At 38.9% G+C, this 25294-nt stretch overlaps 1 protein-coding gene across 2 annotated transcripts in view; it reads left to right on the top strand.

Annotated features, from left to right (window-relative positions):
* The window catches only part of arid3a (AT-rich interactive domain 3A), a 40802-nt gene that overhangs the window by 626 nt on the left and 14882 nt on the right, over positions 1-25294 (top strand). Inside the window, exons 2-4 of one of the 2 annotated variants that reach the window (XM_077608033.1) lie at positions 14679-14777; positions 14846-15354; positions 16252-16531. In XM_077608033.1, the coding sequence (XP_077464159.1) occupies positions 15017-15354; positions 16252-16531 (618 nt within the window). In that variant the 5' untranslated portion in view covers positions 14679-14777; positions 14846-15016. Of the gene's footprint in view, positions 1-14678; positions 15355-16251; positions 16532-25294 lie in introns of both variants that reach the window. The other variant, XM_077608034.1, reaches the window with a different exon arrangement.

Below are 25294 nucleotides of genomic sequence, written 5' to 3' on the forward strand. Positions count from 1 at the left end.
AAATGGAGCTTGAATGACATTTCAAGCAGAATCGGGCTCGAACCGTCGCCCTGTTGGAAATTTCTAAGAAAGTGTCATTTCATGGATGAAACTATATCATCCGTTCGCATTGTTTACGCTAAGTAAAGATGGTTAAGCATTACCAGCTAACATTTCCGATCTCTTTTCCCCCCCCTTCATGACAAAACTGCCCTGTCAGTGTATAACCACAGCTCGGCTCCAACAGTTTAAGCAAGCCGATTATTAACTGTATTATCCCCTAAGTTGGAGGCTAGATAACGGATAAACAAAATGCTCATTGTATCGGATTCCGTTGGTAATACTGTGAATTAGGGTGTTTTCTCATGCATTTTTGGTCTTGGCAGCTGGCAGGCGCGAGTTAAAAGTCACCAATTAACCCTTTTTAGGAGAGTGACTTTTTGGGGGGTTAAAAGAAATAACTTAACCCCATAAAGACGTGGAGTCCATATATGTAATAACACATTTTGGGTTATATATAGGCTATAATATTAACTTTGGTTGTAAATAAATGTAGTCTACTTCAGGGGTCTCCAAACACCGGTCCGTGGGCCGGTACTGGTCCACGAGCCACCTGGTGCCGGTCCGTCAGATTAATAAATATTAACGTTTTCAATTTTGCTCCTACTTGAAATGAGAAAAGTTGTTATAATAATCTCATCTAATTTTCTGAACCGCTTTATCCTCACGAGGGTCGCTGGGGGGGTGCTGGAGCCTATCCCAGCTGACTCCGGGTTAAAGGCGGGGGAAACCCTGAATCGGTGGCCAGCCGATCACAGGGCACAAGATGGACAACCATGCACACTCACACCCATACCTAGGGGCAATTTAGAGTGTCCAATCAGCCTACCATGCATGTTTTTGGAACGTGGGAGGAAACCGGAGTACCCGGACAAAACCCACTCAGGCCCGGGGAGAACATGCAAACTCCACACAGGTGGACGTGACCTGGATGTGAACCCAGGACCCCAGAGCTGTGAAGCCGACGCGCTAACCCCTCACCCACCGGGCCGCCCTGTTATTATAATTATAATAATTAATAATTGCTATTATGCTTGGGATTTGTTTTTTTGTTTTGTTTTGCCGTGGATGTCGTTCGTCACCCGACCCCACCCCCCACAAAATGTTGTCTGAAGTTGTCGCCCTCACCATTGGCCGGTCCGCGAGAAAATAGAAATGGCATACTGATGTCTTAGTGCCATTGACGGTGACAGATGTCCAATCCATTTTCCTCTGCCAGTCAAAATGGACTGGACGTCTAGCACTGTCAATGGCAGCCACTAAGAGAAATAAATACCCTATAAAGGTTTAAGAGTTGCTGACTTCGCAAATGTCATGTGCCATAAAATTGTGCAACCTCAGCCCCCCCGAGTGACTGATATAAAAGTCATGTGACAAACTACAACTCTTTACTTAGCATTTCTTGTCACAGGTTGACTTGGATTAAAAATTTAGCCAGGAAATTTTCAACCAGGCCTTTGCAACTGTCAAGTCTATAATTAGCCCTACTTTGTCCCTTCACATTTTTGCCTGATGGACAGAAATTGATTTAGTATATTGCACACCTGTTTCTTTTAATGTGGGTCTTTAAGCAAATATGTGTGCTGAAGGTTTACAGTCATGGATACAAAAAGGTTGCAAGTTAATAGCTCTAATATCTTTTTTTTATTATTCGGGTCTATAAAAACCCCAATATGTGTCTTTTTTCCATTTCAGAATGTGCACAACTCTATTGTTTAAGTGTAAAGTTGGAAGTATAGTGGCTTAGATGGGTGGAAAAGTTAATTGCATTAATCCCTTGATTTTCACGGATAATCGAAAATCCGCAAAGTAGGATCACCCCTTTTTTTACTAGTACACATCAGTGGGTGAGAATAATGAAAAGTCAAATCAAAAATCCACTCAAGAAATTCAAAACATCAGGCGAAGAGATCCTTTAATTGCATTAGTGCCATCGAAACTATACAGTCTATTTACTGGGTTGATGTTACAGGAATTTTTGAAGGCCGGGGAAATTTTTAATTGCGTGGCTAGGGTTCACAAAAGTCACATTTTAATACAAATGACAGCTCAAATGAAGAGTGTGGATGTCATAATGATAACTGTGCATGAATTGAAAATGAGTTTTCATTTAAAGTTGTTTCTCATTGTTAAATGTGAGCCATTTTTATGCTGCCTGGCATTTGGTTTGTGGGTGGAGTAATGCTTTCTCAGTGTGAGTGGTTGGGGCCGCAGGAAGCTGCTCTCATGTAGGTCTTAAAAGTATAAACCATTAAAGGGTTCTTGACTAATCTCCATTCTGGTACTTGACCAATAGTGCTTGTCAACCTTGTCTGTGGCCCTTGTAAACGTGCAATATGTTCTCTGACACCACACAAAATGAACAGCCAGTTCTGGATTTGTTATTATGGTGCAACATTTAAGTTACAGGCTTCCATTCTGTGCAAGTGTGCATTTCATTCCACAGGAACCTGCTTTTGACATTTCCTCAGCATGATGAAACTTTACATTTTAACATACGAGCGTAGATAAATGTCCTGCAAGTGTTAAATCAAGAAGTAGTGGTGCACCGCTACTGTTCCTATTAAACATTTACCAACAAATGTACACGTGTACATTTGCTTTGCTAAAAATGTCTTCACCCCCACCGGTGTCCAATCACCTTATAGGCTTGCGATGAAGTTGCCACACTAATCTGCCACGTCCAATCTGGCATATGCTATGTGTTTGCTGGCGCCAGCAAATTCTTGTAGCTTTCCTATAAATGTAACAGTTCTAATGTGTGTGTCTATCTGGACACTTTTGTTGTTTTAGTTGCTTATTTCCCTGGAGTGCATTTACGTTGCTTTCGTCCTCAACATGTGAACAGCTCCCCGCGGTCTCTTTTTACTTTTTTTTTTCTCTCCACAGCATGTTTTTGAATCAGTCCTCCATTTAATTTGACTTGCCTTCACCTTCGGAATCTATCTCATCGTGTGAACCCTTCACTGATGTTTGCGGGATTTATTACTTATTATTATTATTTATTGATGGAGGCCCAGGGGTGAGTGGTTAGCGCGCAGGCCTCACTGTTCTGGGGTCCTGTGTTCAAATTAAGGTCGATCTCAACCTGTGTGGAGTTTGCATGTTCTCCACGGGCCTTTGTGGGTTTTCTCCGGGTACTCCGGTTTACTCCCACACTTAAAAAAATATGCATAGTAGGCTGGTTGGACAATCTGCATCACATTAAGGTCAATCCACCTGTGTAGAGTTTGCATGTTCCCCCCGGGCCTTCGTGGGTTTTCTCCGGGTACTCCGGTTTACTCCCACATTCCAAATAATATGCATATTAGGCTGGTTGGACAATCTAAATCACATTAAGGTCAGGCCACCTGTGTGGATTTTGCATGTTCTCCCTGGGCCTTCGTGGGTTTTCTCTGGGTACTCCGGTTTACTCCCACACTTAAAAAAATATGCATAGTAGGCTGGTTGGACAATCTACATCACATTAAGGTCAATCCACCTGTGTGGAGTTTGCATGTTCCCCCCGGGCCTTCGTGGGTTTTCTCCGGGTACTCCGGTTTACTCCCACATTCCAAATAAAATGCATATTAGGCTGGTTGGACAATCTAAATCGCATTAAGGTCAGTCCACCTGTGTGGAGTTTGTATGTTCCCCCCGGGCCTTTGTGGGTTTTCTCCGGGTACTGCGGTTTACTCCCACATTCCAAAAAATATCCATATTAGGCTGGTTGGACAATTTAAATTGTCCCTAGGTATGAGTGTCAGCGTGAATGGTTGTCCATCTCCTCGTACGCTGCGATTGGCTGGCCACCAATTCAGGGTGTCCCCCGCCTCTGACCCATAGTCAGCTGGGAAAGGCTCCAGCACCCCCCGCAAGCCGACATAGTGAGGATAAAGCGCTTCAGAAAATGAATGAAAAGGATTCTTTATTGATTATTTATCTATTTGTTGTTGTTATTTGTGCACTTCTACTTATTTATGTTGTTGACTACTTAATATGTGACCGCTTATTTATTTGTTAATTATTTATCGATAGTTTATTTGTCTGTTTGTTTGTTGTTGTTATTTGTGCACTTTGCGGTGAAAGTTTAAATCTCATTTCACTTGTATAATGACAATAAAAGCATTCAATTCAATTCATTAAGTAGCTGAAGACCGGTGGCCATAACAGATTTTCTAATCTCAACTGGAGGCTGTTTGAGAAAGCAGCAAATGTAATACGCAAACATGCTCTGTGAAATGAGCTTGGAGCATATTTGGCCTCTAAACTGGTTAGCGTCAGTGAATAAATGACTCGCAGACATGTGCGGACTAGACAAACTGGTCTGATGCCTGTTTGATCTGTTATTATCACACTCTTATCCTTGGCAGGCCTGCGTAGACTGTCATCTTGTCACGACATTCAAATATCCCTGCAAGATTTGTTAAGGGTGTGGGCCAAAACTTGCTTGAATGTTCCAGTAATTAACCCCGTGTATGTGTCAGACTGGATTGTATTTCAGTCAAAGTCAGTTAGCTGTGTTTTTACGCTGGGCCCTAAAGAAGACTGAAGCAGCTTGGCACCTTTTCAGCTGTTCTTGTGCCAAAAAAACGAGTTTTTTGGAAGGGTTTGTGCAGCGTGTGGACGGCATTATGGTGCCAAAAAGAATAAGTTACTTCACCACTTGGGCTAGAGCCATAGGGGAATCCCTGACCATGACGTAGGCATCGCGCAGCCAAAGGAAAGGCCATGCAGCCTTGGGATGACCCACATTTTTTTTGTGTGGTAGTGAGCTACTTGGAAGAGGTCTCGTTTCACTCCATGTCTGACACGGGGATCTGCTCAAGCCATAGTGTTCGATTTTGTTACTTGTCTGCCTAGATACTAGCCTGCTTTAGCATCTGGCAATATGCTCACGTGTCTGTCAAAATGGCATTTGTATTTCATAGCATTGTAGTTTTGGCAGATTTCCCGGTCCTGTATACATAATTATCGTAGACTGGCGTCTTTGAGCAGACGTGATGGAAATGTTGCACATTACTTGCTTATACACTCCACGCAACGTATTTTTCTATAAGTCGCACAAGCCAAATTATGTACAATTAAATGGAAAAATATATCTATATATATCCGCCTGTCTACCAGGAAAAAAAATGTTGTCCAATCACTTTTATTTTGAAATTCCCCAATCTATGTGAAGCAATTTGAATACTGGAAAAGAAATTTGGTATCATTGGAAAGCTCTGAATGCGATTGGAAGCATTGGGTGGGAGATATTTAGGTTTACAAATGTCCTCTATAGAGGACAAATTTGAACTACTGGTAGTCAGGAGGATATAAGTCGCACTAACCAAATAATGTACGATGAAAGACAAAAATTAAATAAGTCACACTGAAGGGTAAGTTGCATTTCTTTTGGGGGGGCAGCTTTTAATTAATAATAATAATAATCGGACATAGGCCCTGTTGCATCATCAACAACAAAAAGCCTACTTGTCATCACACCCAGAAACTGTGTATGACAAAATTGGTGAAATTTTCATTAAATTCAAAATTCATCAGAAACCGAGAACAAACATTATACCTTAAAGTAATAGTTAAATAGGGAACAACTGGAAACAAATAGCACCTGTTAATGTAACATATTAACCAATTTTGAATAACTAAAGCCTTAAAACACACACATACAACATGAAAAGCTGTTTGTGGTCAGAGTGAAAAAAATAATACAGTTCATGGTGTATGTAGATAGGTGGGATAGGCTCTAGAGACCCCAACAGTATGTGCCACAGTCAGTTTTCTTACTGTCCTCAGTTTCCTGCGTGGATTTATAATTTTGAGTCATCATCCTAATAGTGGTAAATTTGTTACTTCCTCTTGGGCCTTTGTTTCCCCCTGACTATTTCTGGCTTCAAGACTGACCGTCTTGTATACTTTGATGTGTTAATTAAGAAATCCTGCTTGAAACCAAGTAGATGTTATAAATGTAGGACGAAGGCATACTGGTATTATGTGGCTTAAGTAGTTTGTATGTCAACAAGTTACTGTTTTGTATCCATAATATCCATCATCCTATGGCATGCTGTCATAAAAGTATGTAACAAAGGTGTCAAATCACATTTTACCAACAAGTAGTTGGACTCCATTTATGACATCATTTTGTCTCTGTGCAGCAAAACAGCAGTGTAACCAGGCGTGTGATCCCGAGTAAGCCATTTTGTTCTGGATGTGTCCATGTTGACAACATAAATCGGTGTCAGATATGCACTTACCAAAACAAAATAGCTTGACAATGAAAAAGAATGGAAAAAGAGGACATATCACAGCATAACAGTGGCCATATAAACGCAACGAGTTAATCCAGTTAGGGATGTGTTCATGGCATTCCAAATGAAGTTAACCGCCCCCACTTGCCTTCCCCCCCAAAGTAGACATACTACCGCGAGCTACAACATGCAGGCTACGTCCTTAATCTTTTTTAATAGCAACAGCATTTTGAACACAAGAGGAATTTACATGGCTTTCATTTGGAGTGTGAGAAATGTAGTAAATATATATCAAATAAGCACATTTTAAGAGCCCCATTTATATTAAACGTTGAGCATAACACTAAAGAAATAATATCTCTAAATAAAGCATTTCATTTTTTCTTGTTTTGGCGTTGTAAAATAACAGCCATTTTTCAGTGGTCACTACAATGGACAGTTATTCAAAAGTTGCGTTTTCCTATATAAATGTAAGTACTACTAATAGTTAAGACTGTTACCCCTTTATAGGTAAAGTGACAACTTTTGGTAATTAAAACAAATACAAGCTTAAATTTAAAATTCCCATTCATTCATTTTCTGACCCGCTTATCCTCACAGGGGTCACGGGGGTGCTGGAGCCTATTCCAGCTAACCATGGGCAGGAGGACACCCTAAATTGGTGACCAGCCAATCGCAGGGCACCAGGATACAGACAACCAATCATATCTTGGAGTAACTTAGTGTTCAACCAGCCTACCCTGCGTGTTTTAGGGACGTGGGAGAAAACCGGAGTACCCGGAGAAAAGCCACGTAAGCCCGGGTAGAACATGCAAATTCCACACAGTGAAGAACCCTACCTGGGATCGAACCCACGACCCCAGAACCGTATGGCAATATACTCTCCCGCCAATTTAAAACTTAATTTTCGCAATAAGTATTGTTTAGGTGTGTGCATATACTATATATGATTTATTCATCCATTCATCTTCCGTAACGCGCATCCTCGTAAGGGTTGCTGGAGCCTTTCCCAGCTGACTTTCGGCAAAAGACAGACAACACCCTAGACTGGTCGCCAGTCAGCCTTAGAGCGCACAGAGAGGTTGACGACCATTCACACTCACAATCATACCGCCACGAGCAGTAATCGAGCCCAAGGCTCCCCGGACTGAAGTCAGGCGAGTCATCCGCTACACCACATGTGTCAAAGTGGCGGCCCGGGGGCCAAATCTGGCCCACCGCATCATTTTGTGCGGCCCGGGAAAGTAAATCATGAGTGCCGACTTTCTGTTTTAGGATCAAATTAAAATGAAGAGTATAGATGTATATTACATTTCCTGATTTTCCCCCTTTTGAATCAATAATTGTAATTTTTTAATCCATTTTTTCTGTGTTTTTAGTTCTAAAATCATTTTGTAAAATCTAAAAACATATTAAAAAAAAGCTCAAATAAACATTATTTTAGATCTATAAAAAACTGAATATTCAGGGATTTTAATCCAGTTCTTTTAATCCATTTATTTAAAAAAATCTAAATATTATATCTAAAATGGTCCGGCCCACATGAAATCGAGTTGACGTTAACGCGGCCCACGAACCAAGTTTTTTTGTATTTCAATAATTAATATGTGTACTATATATATATATATATATATATATATATATATATATATATATATAGTACACATTAATTATTGAAATACAAAAAAACTGAGCTCTATCCTGGTGTAATGAACAACATTTATTTGCCCCTCTTATTTAAAATGAATTGGACGTTTAGTGTCGTCAATGACACCCAATGATATTCATGGATTAAAAAAAACTGAATTGTGCATGAAATTCTTAAATTAATGACTATTTTCTGATATATGTTTTCATTGAGCTTCTTTTTTCCCACTCATTTAAACAAAGAAAAGTATAAAACAGAATGGCCAAATAATGAATATAATGAATAAAATACATCACATTTAAAAAAAACAACATTTGAAAATGCCAACTAGTAATCCATTAAAATTATTACCACCCCACAACTTGTGTACTATACGTCAAATCTGGCTTCAACTACGTTGATGGCTATTGAAGAACAATGAACAGAGCGCGCTTCATCAAGCAACACACAGACACACAATGGCCTTATACATTCGAGTGTCACGTTATTGTCCAGAGAAAAAGACACAAAGTGTTTGATTTGAGTCGCTGTGCCATTATCTGCCTCCAGGGGTACCACGTTGCTTTCCTCGAGCTGTCATCCAGCATATTTGATAGTTTTTGTAGTTTTATACTTTGCTCCCGGTGTGCCACAGTCACTTTTTCAAACTAATGGTGGATTCCCACCAAGGCGCGGTCAATATCTGCCAGTGCAGCAGTCAACATAAACAGGAGAACATTTGAGCTGAATCAGCAGAACATTTCGTTTCTCGTTTATCTGATGACGCTGCTTTTGTTAAATGTTATGTTCTTGGCTCAAGGGCTGATTACAATGTTTGCCTTTCCCCAAATAATTATTGCATATGCAGTATGAATGGGGAAAACAATTTTCAATATTGAATAGCAGCAGTCAACGGATTTGTGTAAAGTTAAACGTCGACTGTATTCACAAGCGTCATTCGTCACAACGTTGACTTGATTTGTTGATTCATTTCTCACACATGATCTTTTCCAACATCTTTTTTTTTAATACTGTGACTAAAATCCATCACGCTCACAGTTTATTCCCCATTGTTTAATGGAGCATTGGCTTGCACTAACCTCGTAGTAGTTAATTTAACACTCAAAATTTACCGAGGTCGCGGAGTAAATTGTTGTCGGTCGACTTAATGGATGAGCTGCGATTGGCTGACAACCAATTGAGGGTGTAGCAAAGTCAGCTCGGATAGGCTTGAGTACCCAACCATACTTGCGAGGTCAAATAATGGGCGTATGTGCTCCCTACTCTGAAGTAGATCACAGGATTATATTTGCTGTATCCCCATTTAATTCATAAAATAGCTGAGGCTAATCAGATTTGGCTCACTATGTGGCCGTGGCTCGTTGGAAGAGGTCAACGGAAAGTGCGTGACCAGCCTGTGCGACACTTCTTCAATGATCTTGTTGTTGGGGCACCCGAGCTCAATGGAGCCTGTGTTATTGCCATGCGAGGTAATACTGCAAAGAATGTGAGAGAGTGATGCATAATCGAGACCAGCACCGTTGACCGACTTCTGGTCCTGATCTTGTTTTTGTCACTCTAATAGATGGTCATTAGTGGCTACTGTTTTCCACTTTTTGCACAAAAGCTACTTATGGGTAAACACCCCCTTCCATATTTGAATATTATTTGATTTAGTTTCAAAAAAATGGCACTCATTTACTAACTTATTGAGTACTCTTGTTGGTTGTAGACATCGCCATTTTGACTGGGAAAATTTTCCCCCTTCCCTGTCAATTTATACATTTGGGCCATAACATAGTGTATATCGGATATTATTCATGTTAATGTAATAATTTAGCTTAAATTAAATCAATTCAGGGTGTCCCCTGCACCCTCGCAAACCTTGTGCGGTTAAGTGGTACGGAGATGATTAATTATATCATTAATTTATATTTATAATTATATAATTAATTCATATTTATAATGTTATCGTTAATTTATATATATATTTATAGTTATATCATTAATTTTTATTATATTTTTATAATTACATGAAATTAAATAATAATGAAACATAAATAATACTCAATTAAAATATGTTATGGTATAAATGAATGTATTTCTTTATTTAAATATATAACCAGTAAATAAAAAATAATAATCATTATTTAAAAGATTAGAAATTATTAAAAAAAATGTGCGTTTCGGCAAAAATATTATTTGTTGAAAGGAAAAACATTGTTTCCTGCCCTGGACAAGTACAGCTTTATTATTATTATTTTAATAATCATGGTTCCCTTTTGAAATATGTTCATATAAAACTGGCAAAAAAGGAGCACAGTCATCATTTAATCGATTTTGAATCAAATTTGATCACTTCTAGTTGACTACAAATAGCCAACTTGCTGAAACCCTAATTTGCTTAACCTCTTCTAACAGTGCTTCATATGCATTTTGTATCTCACAGCATTCAAAGACATAAATACTTCAGGTCCTTTATACATGTGTGCAAATATTTATTTCTACCAGTCCAGCCGCCTTCGAGTAAAAAGAGGCCAAACAAATGTCCGTCTTTAGTTTAAGTGCTATTTTAGCCAAAGGGAAGAGTTCAAACCTCTTACTTAGAATAAAATAAATATGGCTTTCTGTACACAACCTACCAGTCGTACCTCTACTTACAACATTAATTGCTTCCAGAACTTGTTTCGTAACTTGGATTTTTTGTAAGTAGAGCAGTACTTTATATGAAAATTCTCGTTAATTTCGTTAAATTCGTTTAACGGCCCTCAAAAAATCCCAACTAAACCCTTTAAAAATGATCAAACTGTCCCAAGACGTGAGAAACACAAACAATGAGAGAAAATGATAAGAAAAATTATCTTAATGTTTATTGAAAAAAAAAGACATTTGCAGACAATCACTTTTACTTCTCAAGACATTGATGAAAATATCTATTTTCCATCATGTTATCAAACTACTAACTGAATCATAGTCCATAGAGGTTGTGCATAATATTAGTACGAAATTATGTCGTTGCGTCCATAAATTCATATTTAATGTGAAGATATAGTATGCAGTGTGTGTGCATGCATTTTAGGCTGTGCAGGTCTCTTTATCTAGTTGGAGTTAGACCCTTAGCTCAACTTCTTATCACTCTGCCCTGTTTGCTTAGACCTTGCAATCTTCTACTCGAATGTGGGTTAAAAAAAAAGAGGATTAGCCCATTAGCTGTCATCGTTTCAACTTCTTTATCCGTTTAGCTCCTCCCATCTTCCATATAGGAAGCTACTAACTACCGCTGTTAGTCGACACCACTTGAGCCAATTAAGGTGTTAGCCAGGGGGTTGCGTTTTTGAGAATGTGTGTTTTTCCCAAACACATCTCACATACGTCGCTATTTTTTGAGATGTTTCATCATAAACATTAAATCAATGTCATTCATTCGGATAGTTTAAACCTAAAAGCCATCTGATGAAACCTGGGTATGTTTGTTTTTTGCAAATAAAAGATATTTTTCTTAGCTGCCGTATAAACTTGAATATTATCTAGTCATTTTTTTTATCCAATCGTTATGGTAACTTTGGTCAGCTTCAGTTTGGGGAAGATGAGCGAGCATACATGTGGTTAGTGCAATGTTATTTGCACCATCTGTCTTGTAGGATGAATCGTGGCATGAAAAAAGCAACCACTTCTGCTTCCTCCTGACCAGGAAGAAACAACAATGAAAAATATAGCTGTAGTTTATTGATTTCTGTCTTTTCAAATGAAATATGTAATGCTATGTGAGAGGAGGAGTAATATAGTGTCCATACAAAATACTTTCGTTTCATTTGGCAGACATTAAAGGCTTTTAGAGTTGCCTCTACACAGTTTATGCACTGTATTTGTGCAATTGTGCAGTGATGCTTGCTCCTCCGTGCATACCAAATGTAGCCCGCCTACGTCGCTGTGTAACAACTCCAGGCATTCTGCATTCATCCAAGTTGTCAGAATGCACTGAATCAATATCTATAGCCTACATGGCATCATCTGCTCCATCAGTTGTCGCTTCCTTAGCCTTGGGAGTATCTTATTTTTTTGATTCCCACAATTCAGCCCCGTCACATTGATTTAGTTCTGTTACGCATTTCTTTGAAGCAGCTAGCTGCTTGAATGTGTTGGAAACTAAACTTCTGACATATAGATAAGCCTGTCACGATATGCAATAATTCAATGAATCCCATGGTAAATAAAAATGACGTCGGTAACTTTCCCGGGACGCAGTGGACCCCGATCTGGCGGTTTGCCTGCTCTCCCCGGGCCCGTGTGGGTTTTCTCCGGGTACACCAGTTTCCTCTCGTATCCCAACATGCATGGTAGGCTGGATGAACGCTATATTTTCCTTCGGTATGAGTGTGAGCATCAATGGTTGTTCATTTTCTGAACCGCTTATCCTCACAAGGGTTGTAGGGGGTGCTGGAGCCTATCCCAGTCAATCGCAGGGCACAAACAGACAGACAACCATTCACACTCACTCTCGTACTCAGAACTGTGAGGCCGACCCACTAACCACTTGGCCACCGGGCAAAATAAAAACAAATTAAAAGCCATACATAGTTTATTAAACATAGTGCACGGTTAGCATTGCTACATTGATGTTTATGGCAACTGATGATGTCGAGTCATACTAACTACCAGACTCAAAAATTGACACTTCAAACATGAACATTTGCCTTTTTTTTAATACAACCAACAGAATTTTAGAGCTATAATTTACAGGAGTTCTGTTTGCAAAAATGAAAGATGTGTTGACAATGAAACGAACACCTGAATGGAATAACTGGCTGAACAACTGAATGGGTTTGTTCATGTTTAACCACATAATTACTAGTATGTGAATTCAATTTGTTGTCAGTGGTGGTGCAATCAATCTATAAGTCATAAACCATAATCATGGAATTTTAAATGACTGATTGTCTTGACATTCATTGCTCAATGCTTTACTGAGTATAAAATGTACAGTGTGTACTGTTTTGCAATATCTTTATACTACCTCTGGATTATATTGTTGCTTGTAGCCCAGTGTGATGCTGCCAAGTGTCGTCATGAATATTACATCACTACGGTATCATCATTTCCTGTGCAACAGTTTGTCTTATTTTCTTCAACCCGCAAACTCCACAAAATTATTCAAATTGAAATAGCTGCAATTGTGTGTGCAAATCAGAGATGACAAAAAAGGCCTTTATTGACTAATGTAGTTTAGAAATACCTGCTCTGCAAAACTGAGAGCAGATGCGTCACACCACTCTGTGTTTACCGACATTAGATTTGCTTTTTGGCTGAGTCTCATCTTGGGTTCAAGCCAACCAGGCAAATACTAGAGCAAAGTGTTTGCTTCTTTTTGTCAAGTTTGCAATCTTTCTTTCTTGTGTGAATTTGCGTGAGTCACAACAATGAAGCTGTCAAGTCTTTGATTCCATTTTTCTCCCACGTCGGTTATGTTTGCTTGTGAGAACAATTAGTCAAAATAGCAAGTCACTTTACTTTGCTGATTTTTATCTCCTGTCAACAAAATAATTGTTGCGCTGTCATTTTGCGGGGCTTAATGCAAATCTGACCTTAGTTGGTTTTTATCCCATGAAAACTTGCGTTGTTTATCTTTTTGTGCAATGCTAAATTATTACAAAGTTATATTTTTAACAAAGTTGGTATATAGTTTCCACTTTAAGAAAGTAACAATACGTGGCAAAATAATATCATGTGCATAGTAGAGAGGTCTCCAAAATATTCCACAAAGGGCCACAGTGAGTCCAAGTTTTGGTTCCAACTGATCCACCACAGACAGTTTAACCAATGAGCTTTCTTATTCCACTTGTATAAGAATATTATCGAAGATTAGAAATCATTCATTCATTCATTTTCCGAAACGCTTATCCTAACAAGGGTCGCGGGGGTCTGGAGCCTATCCGAGCCAACTATGGTCACCAGGCACGGGACACCCTGAATCGGTGGCCAGCCAATCACAGGACAGAAGGAGACAGACAACCATGCACGCCCACACTCATAACCAGGGGCAATTTAGAGTGTTTAACACGCCGAACATGCATGTTTTTGGAATGTGGGAGGAAAATGGAGTACGTGGAGAAAACCTACGCAAACTCCCACGCAGAACATGCAAACTCCACACAGTGAGGACCAATGCTCCCTCTAAGCTGCGCGCGTGCGCAATTGCGCACTAGTCTCGCCTTCTCTGCGCACAGCAAATCATATGGAGCGCACAAAATCAAATCCCCTTTTTTTTTTTTTAGCTGTGAGGGCGACGCGCGAACCACTCATCCGCCGGGCCGCCCCATTCATAGATATTAATCATTACATTTTATTATTACTAAAGTAGTAGACATGCACCTGCTTATGGCAGGTGTGATACTGGTGTGTGCCCATAGCGAGCAATGATGATGTTGCTCACACTGGTACTCAGTGTGCTCAGGGAGGTTGTCTTTCTGCCCAGACAAACAAAAAATTAGAGGGAACATTGGTGAGGACCCATCTGAAATCAAACCCTTGACCCCACAGCTGTGAGGCCGATGTGCTAACCACTTATTCCACCGAAGATTAACCCAATCACCTTTGATTCCACCAATCTTAATTGACATTTTGTTCTTCTAGTCATTGCCATTCTATTTGTTTTTTGATTGCTTTGGTTTGCATGCAATTTCATTTGACTGAGTGGCGACTAAATGAATGTTCTTATGTCTACTTTAGCTTTAACATTATCAACATAAAGGTATCCATCTGACACCATTTTTCTGTGTCGCACACAGGTTTTGGTAGCCGTTGTCAACAAGGTCTCACATCCCTAATTGTTCTTTCACTGGCTGCGCCACTTCCATCGTTGCTCTTCCGTCGAGACAAATAAAAAGGTCTTCTCCTCGCAAATAGGACCTCTCCTCATTTGCTTTAAGGACAACAACTTTGTCATCCCCTTCAGCTTCAATAGTATTCTCCAATCTGCTGCGCCCTACTGACGCAATCTTCCAACATCTTTCTCTGAGGAGAAAGCCCAGCCATCATCTCCAGACATCCCCCCCCAACTGGTGCTCCCTCATTTGGGGAGGGAGGGCAAGCAAGTCAGTTTAACACTGTGTCATACCCTACAGAGATGAAGCTGCAGGCCGTGATGGAGAACCTGCACAGGCAGCAAAGGGCCAAGTTGTTGATGGAGCAACAGCTTCAGCAGCAAGCAGCCATCCAGCACTCCCACGTTCGCCCAGGCGGAGGAACGGGGGGCGACTCTATAAGCAGCCAGGCTCCTGAGACGGAGCAAGCCCAGCTGGTGGCACTGGCAGCCATGCGTGCGGCGGCGGCCGGGTTGCAGAGGGTGTCGGACAGCCACATGTCGGAGCGCAGCAGCGGCAGTGAAGAGGAGGGTGATGACGATGAAAATGATGGGGAAGAACAATACAAAGATATGATGGGGTCGGATGAGGAGGAGCAGATGTAAGGACTCAATATTTGACTTTATTCTTGTTGGAAAGGGGCGCCTTGATGCACGGGTTTGATAAACCTATTGATGGGCATAGATGTCCAATTGCTTTTGACTGCTCAAATTAATCGAGTCAAAACGGAATGAATGTCTATAAAATAATTCAAAATATGAATAAAATAAGCCACAGTTTTTGTCCAAAACACATGAAAAGTCGACAGGAAGTTGGAAAAACCAAGGGAGAGGACGCCATTGCGTGGGTAAGGGTCTTCAAAATAAACTTCTGGCACGGTCCAAATTGCCCAAAAAAATTAACAAAAAATATTCAAAATTAACAAAAATTAAATAAAAATTTAAATTAACAAAAAAATGTAAAAATGCCATTTGATATGACTTGCTGTTTTTAGTTTAAATAACGACGTCAACGGGAGGATAAAAAAAGTGTCAGTGCAAATATGTTTCGAGTGAAGCGTCATTGGCATTAAAACATGAACATTCAACACCACTTGTTCCAGTCCAAATAGATTTGATAGCTATTGTTGACAATGGAGGTGAATTAAGCAATTCAGTGACTTAAATCAGTTTGATGTCAAATCAACTTTTATACATTAAGATACAATGGAATTAAATAAATCTGTTTTTAGCTTCTTAAAAAAAATAGCGGTTATTCTCAAAAAACAAGAGCTATCGGGGAAAAAAAAACTGATGCGAACACAACTATACCTGCAAGTTTTTCCACTGCAAAGAAACCAACAAAATGGTCAGTCAATCATTGGCGAAACAAATTTGTACATGCTAGCATCAATGGGCCCTTTCACATAACTGTAATCTATCGGAACTTTGATGTAGCAAACTGAGCAAAAATATCCATTTCACTAAAATGCAATATTTCCTTTTCAACCCTCTCATAGCAAACAAAAATGGGACGAGGAGGACTTTGAAGGCGAGATGGAAGAAGACTTTGATGAGGACCTGGCCGAGGAAGGTCTGCCCACAGGCCACAGCGCAGTCGTCCCTGGGAAAGGCATCCTCCTGCTTCCCCACCGCCAGCTCCACCCTCATTCCCAACTGCTGAAGGCTCGGCCCAGTGTTGACCAAGAACCTCGCATTGCCATATTACCTCCACACGCCACTCACAGCCATCTGGGGCAAGATCATGGGGATTGGACCTATGAGGAGCAATTCAGACAGGTAGGATTGTATATTCTGACTAATGTACAAGCATGTATGCTCTACTCTACATTTGACACCAAATCCCACCTCCAAAAAAAACTACAAATAAATTGTGTATTCGGCCAAAAAGTAGATTAGATTAGATTAGATAGCTTTATTCATCCCGTATTCGGGAAATTTTATTGTCACAGTAGCAAGAGGGTGAGAATACAGACACAGGAAAAGACATTTTAGACATAAATAAATAGGTAATAAATAAGTTAATAAATAAATAAATATATGAATAAATAAATACATACATAAATAAGCGTGTTGCTGAAATATATTTACATATACATACATATATAAATATACATACATACACATAGATGTACTACTTAAGTAGAACTACTAATCTACTCTACATTTGACACCAAATCCCACCTCCCAAAAAAAACTTCTAATAAGTGTATTCGGCCAAAAAGTACATATACAGAATATAATTATACGAGTGAAATAAACTTTGTAGCACATAGAGACCATTAAGTCAAGAAAATCACAATCCATAGAGCACAATTTTGCATTATTTCTTATAGAAATTTAAAAAAATTGTCTTAAAAAATGAATGAAAGTGGGATGAATCTTAAGCCCAAAACACTGCATAAAAATAGCCATTTTCTTTCCAGCATGACTGCCCCAAGCTAAAAACAAAACAAAAAAACAAGGTCTAACAGCATTCTCTATGAATTACCTTGTATTGTATATGATTTTCAATATTTCTTGTCTTTTTTGTGTCTTTATCAATGCTAAGAGAGGTCATTTGTATCCATTTTTCAGTTGCGTGTTAAACCAAATTCAAGAGTTAGAAATGTATTCAGGATTTTTATTGACACCAAAAACTGTGATGAGCTATGCAAGATGCTCCATTTACCAGATTTACAAAGAATTCTCATGTTACAGGTAGATCGTATGCCATAAAACGATGTAGGCAGGTTTGTGAATAACATGCGGTTGGCTTTTACTACACAACTGCTTAGTGTAAATACGCAAGTGGACTGAATACTATATGGGAGGCCTTGGTGAAATAAATGGTACGCGTTGACAAGAAAACAGTCAGTGGACAGGGCTCCACTGGGTTGTTGAGTAAGGTTAGGTTAGGTTAGAACTTTATCTAGAACTTTATTTAGAACTTAATTTCATCCCATATTCAGGAAATGTCTTGGTTGCAGTACTAAGACAGACACAAGACACAATAGACATAGTAGACCTAGTTAAAAAACTGGAGCCACTCATAATAATATAATAATAATAATAATAATATAATAATAATGATAATAATAATAATAATAATAATAAAAATGATGATGATAATGATAATGATGACAATAATGATGATACACACACAAGACATTGTACACCTAGGTAAAAAACTGGAGCCACTCATAATAATATAATAATAATAATAATGATAATAATGATAATAATAATAATAATGATGATGATAATAAAAATGATGACAATAATGATGATACACACACAAGACATTGTAGACCTAGGTAAAAAACTGGAGCCACTCATAATATAATAATAATAATAATAATAACTAACCATTATCAAAATTAAAATGCCTTTCAAATCTACTCACAATAATTATATTTCGAATTTTCACTTTTGAATGCGTCTTTTAAAAGCGATTGTAGCTGAATCTGCTGATTGTTTTTTAAAACATTTTATGGTCATAACAAAATGGCAAACACGTTTTCTTTTGATTTACTGGTGTGGTTTTATGAAACACATTTTAGGTTACTCCCAATTTCATGGTGTAAACCTAAATTGCTGGTTACCCATGAAGTAAACTGACACTTTCCTTGCATGAGTGCATGTGGCGTAAAATCATAAAATGTGTTTGACAGATAAAATATCTGTCTCTGACAGCTCTTTTATACCAGCAAGCTCTATTTTCTCTACATCAATGTGGCCCGGTACTGCGTTTGCAGTATGCATTTCAACTCATTACTCCCACTGTACAAGTGTTCACTTTTAAACCGAACCACACATTCTGTAATTTCAGACGTATGTCTTGTGATTATAGTCTATGCAATTTAACGCCCTTAAGACCTATGCTTTGCTTTCTAAATAGCTTGCCACTCCCTCCAACTTTGTGTGAATGTGGTGAATTAATACACTCGCCCTGCAGTTGGCGGTTTCTGTACATCAGGTTCTGTATGTTTTTATCATTACATGTCAGTCAGTGGCTCAATTCACGAGCAGTTGAGTATCAAGACAGCCAGCAGTTTAGCTGACAAGATAGGATTGATTTAAAAACTTGCACGGTGAAAAGTTTTTTGCTCAGACAGAAGAAACACATCATGTGTACCATATTTTTGAGACTATAAGTCGCACCTGAATATAAGTCGCAAAAAATGCACAATGAAAAAGAAAAATAACATAAGTTGCACTATAATACAAGTCTCATTTTGGGAGAATTTTATTTGATAAAATCCAAAACAAAGAACAAACAAAATGATAATAAGATAAGAAAAGAGGCAACCACAGGCTGAATATAATTTTTACCTAATAACATTTTTAAAGAAAGTGATTTGGTATGCACTCAGTTCTTTTATAAGTTAGAGGTGATTCTATGGGTTCGCCGTAGCGACCCCTTAGGGGGATAAGCCGAAAGCCCCCCCCACCGAAATTATCAATAGGTGTAAATATAATATGTGAAATGATAAAATAATGTGTGAATAATTTCACACCAAAGACGCATTGGATTATAAATCGCACCTCCGGCCAAACTATTTTAAAAAAAACTGCGACTTATGGTCCAGAAAATACGTTATCTTTTATAACAAGGTTAAAAAACAAACAAAAAAACTTTTCATTCAAATCTAAACCTAACACGCACTTAGCGATAGTGGGATTCCATTGTTGCTGTCACATTCACACTAGACTTGTTTAGCCCTGTGATTAGTGCTAACTGCAGATGTGACCGTTGATAATACTTCAGTGTGAATGTGACATGCCTTTGTGAGTAACGTTTAAAATGACCTACCTATGATAGTATGGGCAGTTTTTCCCATGATCATTCTAACCTCTTACTCTATACTTTGGACTGGTACTTAGGTTGCCTATATATTTTTGTGGTTTCTTCTAATCATGTCAAGTCTGTAGTTAACGTGAGTCATCTTGCCAAATAGTTGCTCAAATGTTCAGTTATTTCATCAGACAAAATGCTTTGCAAATTTTCCATGCTTAGAAAGTTCACCCTTACGATGTCAACATAAATTTACCTTTATTTATTACCTTTCAAAGGGATGCTTTCCCAAAATATTCTTCTTCCAATGAACATTTGGTCAGGCCCAAACGTGTGTTCTACAATGTAACCCTCCACATTTTATATATAATACATAATTTCTTCATTAAACATGCAAGAGCAGTGGAAAAACATTTGGCCGGGCTCTAAATTTTATACTTATTATTGTAAAAATTGTAAAATTGCTCTTTTGAAAGCACTTTGCTGTTTAAATTCCAAGCAGCACATAACCTAAATATAGTACTCATTGCTTACAGTACATGATTTAATGTTTGGGTTGTGCACTTTGGGGGCACTGAGTGGAGAGGAAAGAGTTAAAGCTGTTTAGTTTATTTTTGGGCAGGTGGGTGGAGGCTGCTGGAATGTGCCCGAGGCAGGGTGATAATATGGCCATTGGAACCTCAAATCCTCGGTAGAAACCTTATTTACGTCTATCATTCAACGGCAGTTTAGAGTGCTTTCAGAAAAAAAAAAACTTTTGTTTACGGCATATACTTTTCGAAAATGTATACATATCGCAAATGGTCTCAAATGATGTTTTTAATGGTAAAGAAAAGGAATAGGGCAATTAATGTTGCATTAAATGAACGTAGGTCTACTCATTTTATTCCTTTGGACCTTAAAATAAGAATTGTAGTTCAATCCACCACTTATTTTAAGAACATTGAAAAATAACCTACCAAAAAGCTGGGACAAGTGTTATTGTATGTACTAGAGCATTTGTGATAGGCGGAGAGGTGAGCATCATGACTATTCTTATGTTTATGAATTCCATGGGGGTGGTAAAAGCTAGTCCCAGATACTTCTCTTTAAAACAAAAAGAGAAAATATATATATTCTCCGATCGCTGAAATTTAGTGCCCTGTTGAACGATTCTCCTTTACACAATTAAATGCATGTAAATATTTCACACCGAAAAAATATACATGACAGATTTATCACATTTTCGATACTCTAAAGCAAAAGGCAAAAAGTGGGTGTTAAGATTTCCCTTCTTCAGTCCCTGCGACTATTCTTGTTATGACAACATGTGTGCAATGGAGGGTGTGTCAATTACCAGACGTCACCCCCTGTGCTGCCTCAGCCAAAATGTACACATGCAGGTTCGGTGTTATGTTGATGTTTTATACCAAGAGTGCGTCTGTCTTATTTTTATTTGTGATGGTACTTAATTCAATCTTTTAATGTCGGTTTGTCTAAATTATTTTTCAAAAAAAAACATTTTGTAATTGTGGCTAGACAAAGCACCTCCCACTGAAATGCACGGCTGTTGCAACATGGTTGCAAATAGCATGGGGGTGAGTTTAGTGTAGTGCTTGTAGGCGAATTTAGAGTGTTGAACCAGCCTACACTGCATGTTTTGGCGATGTGAGAGGAAACCAGAGTACCCAGAGAAAACCCACACAAGCCCAGTGTGAAGCCTAACCCTAACTCCACACAGAACTTTGAGGCAGATGCGCTAACCACTCACCACCGGGTTGCCTATATAATATGTACTACAATCACTTTACTATATCCTACATACTACTTATGGTGCTATATTTTTTTTTTCCAAAATGGCGGCGTTCAAGCAGCAGCCAGTTGCAGTAGCTCCCCACGTCCTCACTCGTATTCTGTGTTTTTACAGCTTTTTTTATCTTTTGTTTTTACGGTTTTTTTTATACTTTAAGACAAACTGTATGTATGTGTATATATATATATATATACATACACATACATATACACACATATACATACATATATATATATATACATATACACACATATACATACATATATATATACATATACACACATATACATACATATATATACATACATATAGATGTACATGCAATTTCAGCAACACACTTATTTATAAACTTATTTACTACCTATTTATTTATGTATAAAATGTCTTTTCCTGTGTCTCTATTCTCACCCTCTTGCTACTGTGACAATGAAATTTCCCGAATACAGGATAAATAAAGTTATCTAATCTAACCTAATCTAATCTATAGCATACATACTAATAACTATACTATATACCCCATACTACTAACTATACCATATAGTATACTCCATGCTACTTGCTATACTATATACACTTGCACGACACCACAACATACTATAGCATACGATAGGTCGCTTGATTCGTGTAGAAATGGTTCATGCCCTCTTAATAAGCAGTATCCTCATCAGGCCAGAAAGGTTCAGAGGCCAGGCAACGCCTTTGAAGTTGGTTTGTGTGGGCCTTAAACACCAGCAGGAAGGCAGATGGAGCCCAGATGGACAGTAAAGAAGGGATGTCTTTAAAAATTCATGGCACTCACCATGATCAGGGTGAGTGGAGGGCATTTGGCATTAAACATTAAATTGTGTGTGCACACACTCGCGTTGTGAAGAAGGGGGATGGGGTTGACTGAGACTACAGGAAGTATAGCTTGAATGAGAGCCAAGTGGGAGCGACACTTATTGGGATTGCCTGTCGCTTTTTTGCTGACACAGCTGTCTAATAAGTGCTTGTTGGTTTGTATTTTACTAAAGTTAGCAAAGAATCGTTTAAATCTGCCTTGGATGAATTAATTTGACCACCTTGTTTAGGTTTTGGCGACATGCGTAGCACTATCACTACCAAGATGTCGTGGGTTTAAACCGGACCTCATGCTTTTCTGTGTTGGGAGTTTGCATGTTCTCCCAGTGTTTGGGTTACTTTTTCTCCAGGTGTTCCAGTTTCCTCCAACATTCTCAAACGGTATTCTTGGTTGGTTAGTTGAACACCCTAAATTGCCCATATCTAATCACCCACACTTCTCATGAGGACAGTTGAAAACGGATGACTTACCCACATGGGTTCATAACAATAACAATGCAAATAACAACAAATACTATGATGTTTAGGAATTTAAAGCTGATCTTTTGTTTTCATTTTTGTTGCTTCAGCACAGGCCGGATGCCATTTAATTGTCTTTTCCCATCCCTGTACAGTGATATGGATTTAACTAAAGGGAAACGAGGTTTAATGGGCATTGTTGGTGTCGTGAAAACAAAAGGTAGAAAAACAAAGGCAGTGCTTGCACGGGAGGACCTGTAAGATTCTTCCTGTTCAGTGTGAAAGGGTGTAAGGGTGGAGATTTGGAGGGGGTGCAGTATAAGAAAAAGAGGGGTAGCTCAGAGTTACAAAACGACAGCCAGTTGGTCTTGAGCTTTGAAGCTGTGACAAGTAGAATGCGGATTGCAAGGTCGCTTTAACAGAAGCACCGTGCGGGATTTGAACCACATATACTTTGTGTCGCTGTTGTCAAAAAGTGTGCCATGATTGAAAACTGGCAACTGCTCAAAAAGGAGGAGATTGATTCAATGAATTTGAATAAGTTGGAGTTCCGTACCTTTTTCTTTCGTTTCTGGAACATTTTCCAGCAATTGTCACCTCTGGTAGTAACTACAAAAGTTCTCATCAGAAATGAGGAAATGGCTATTTCTTGAGGAACAGTCAACTCATAAATAACCCACACTCTCTATTGTCTTTCGGACCATATTGTGTGGCAAATTTCTTTTCTCCCTAAACAAAAAGAGTAGTTGCCTTGTGGCCACGTATCTTAATACAAACCTATTCACTGAATGCAGAGTTGACGTGACAGAAGTTGCGTGTTCTCTATGTATGCATTCATTTGAACTAAAGCTTTGAAATTGCTCACGTGCCTTCAGATATCCCTGAAAAGGTAGCGTGAGATGAAAGCACCAAGTCTTGAAAGAATCAATTAAGTTCTGGGTCAGACATTGAGATTCTTAGCCACACGTTTTGAAGGTCGCATTGGCGCTTTGTACTAAATGTCACTGGATTAGAAAGCAGGAAATTGATGGCATCTTCTCCATATGAGTGATTGCATGTTGAAAAGATCCAAACAGGAAGAAAGGCATAGCTAACACTAAGGAACCCATTAGGTGTTTTGATCCATAGATATTGTGCCTTCTGAAAAGCTCTTCTTTTTAACAGATGCTCAACAATGAAAATACAGCCTCGGTTTGTGAATATACTGCATGTAAATGGTAAATCTTTTATTGTTACGATGCATTTGTCACCGCCAATGTGCAACCTAAAAGTAACAGGACAGGGTGCGAGTGTTAAGCACATAGACATCATGGGTTTGATGCTGTAGGTAGGTTAAAGTCCGGTTCCATGTACCCCTATGTGGATTTAGCATTTTTGTCTTGTGCTTGGATCCATTTTGTGCCAGTTCTCTGTATTTCCATCTCTCTCACATTCAAAACCATACGGTTTAGGTTTCTTGAAGTGTAAAGTCATTCATTCAATTTCCATGCTGCTATTCTTTTTGAGGGTTGTCAGGATATCTGGAGCCTATCCCAGATACTAACAACACCCTGAATGGTTCTCAAACAATAGCTTTAAGTGAAAAGCATAATATTTATATTATAGAGCAGTGATCTAAGATGTAGGAAACTCATTTCAGTCGCTTCGGCCCAGATCTTGTTATTTGGGTCACAACCCACAGCTTGTGAGTGTAGGTATGTAAAGTAAATAAACAGCTACTCTCTTTACCACAACGGAACGAGACAGAGTCCACGCTGCAACAATCCTCCTGTCGAGGTCCACGTTCCATTCTTCCCTCACTTGCAAACAAGTACCTAAGATACTTAAACTCCTCCCCCTGGGGATAGACTTCGTCCCTGACCTGGAAAGTGTATCCTACCTTTTCCACCGACTAAGGACCATGGTCTCAGATTTGGAGGTGCTGATTCTCATTGCAGCTGATTCAAACTCTGCTGTGAACTGCCTCGGCGAGAGACAGAGATTGCAGTGTATTGATCACATCATCCGCAAAAAGCAGAGATGCAATACTAAGGCCACCAAACTGGACTCCCTCAACACCCCCACTCCACCTAGATATTTTTGTCTGGTGCAGTCCAATGCTCACTAGAAACAAATTCAACTGCGGCAATGCAGAACAAACTCTTGACACGGGTTGTACAAGGACCAAATCACCTGTATCAGAGGATGTGGTACAGAACCCCCTGCCAAGACATCTAGAGAGACACGGTCAAACATCAACCAAACTTTGAAAAAAATGTATGATTTCTAGTTAAGAAAAATATGGTAAATGATTAACTGTACATGAGACCTTGATTTTAGCAAGTGTGCAAGCATTGGAGTATCCTAGTAATGACCCCTCTTTTTGATTAGTGGTGGACCAGGCAAGACGGCCACAAAATCCCCATCTTTGATGAGCCCCACAGATATTAGAGCTGCATTTGGGCTGGGTCGGCCAGATATATTTTAAAGTGCTCAGCTGTCAACCATTAAAACTCAACACACTGCTCATCTATCACAGAGTGACAGTGTAACTAAAACCTCAGTTATTTACCCCTCACGGGTTGGATTAAGTATCTGCATGAATGTCTTCATGTTAGTTTCTTGTTAGCATTGGTTCGTTCCATGTGATGGACAGTTCGCCATCTGCTAAGCATCTTCTCTGCTGGTTGTGAAT

This window comes from Stigmatopora argus, chromosome 8 (assembly GCF_051989625.1).
Source record: "Stigmatopora argus isolate UIUO_Sarg chromosome 8, RoL_Sarg_1.0, whole genome shotgun sequence".
NCBI classification, from domain to species: Eukaryota; Metazoa; Chordata; class Actinopteri; order Syngnathiformes; family Syngnathidae; genus Stigmatopora; species Stigmatopora argus.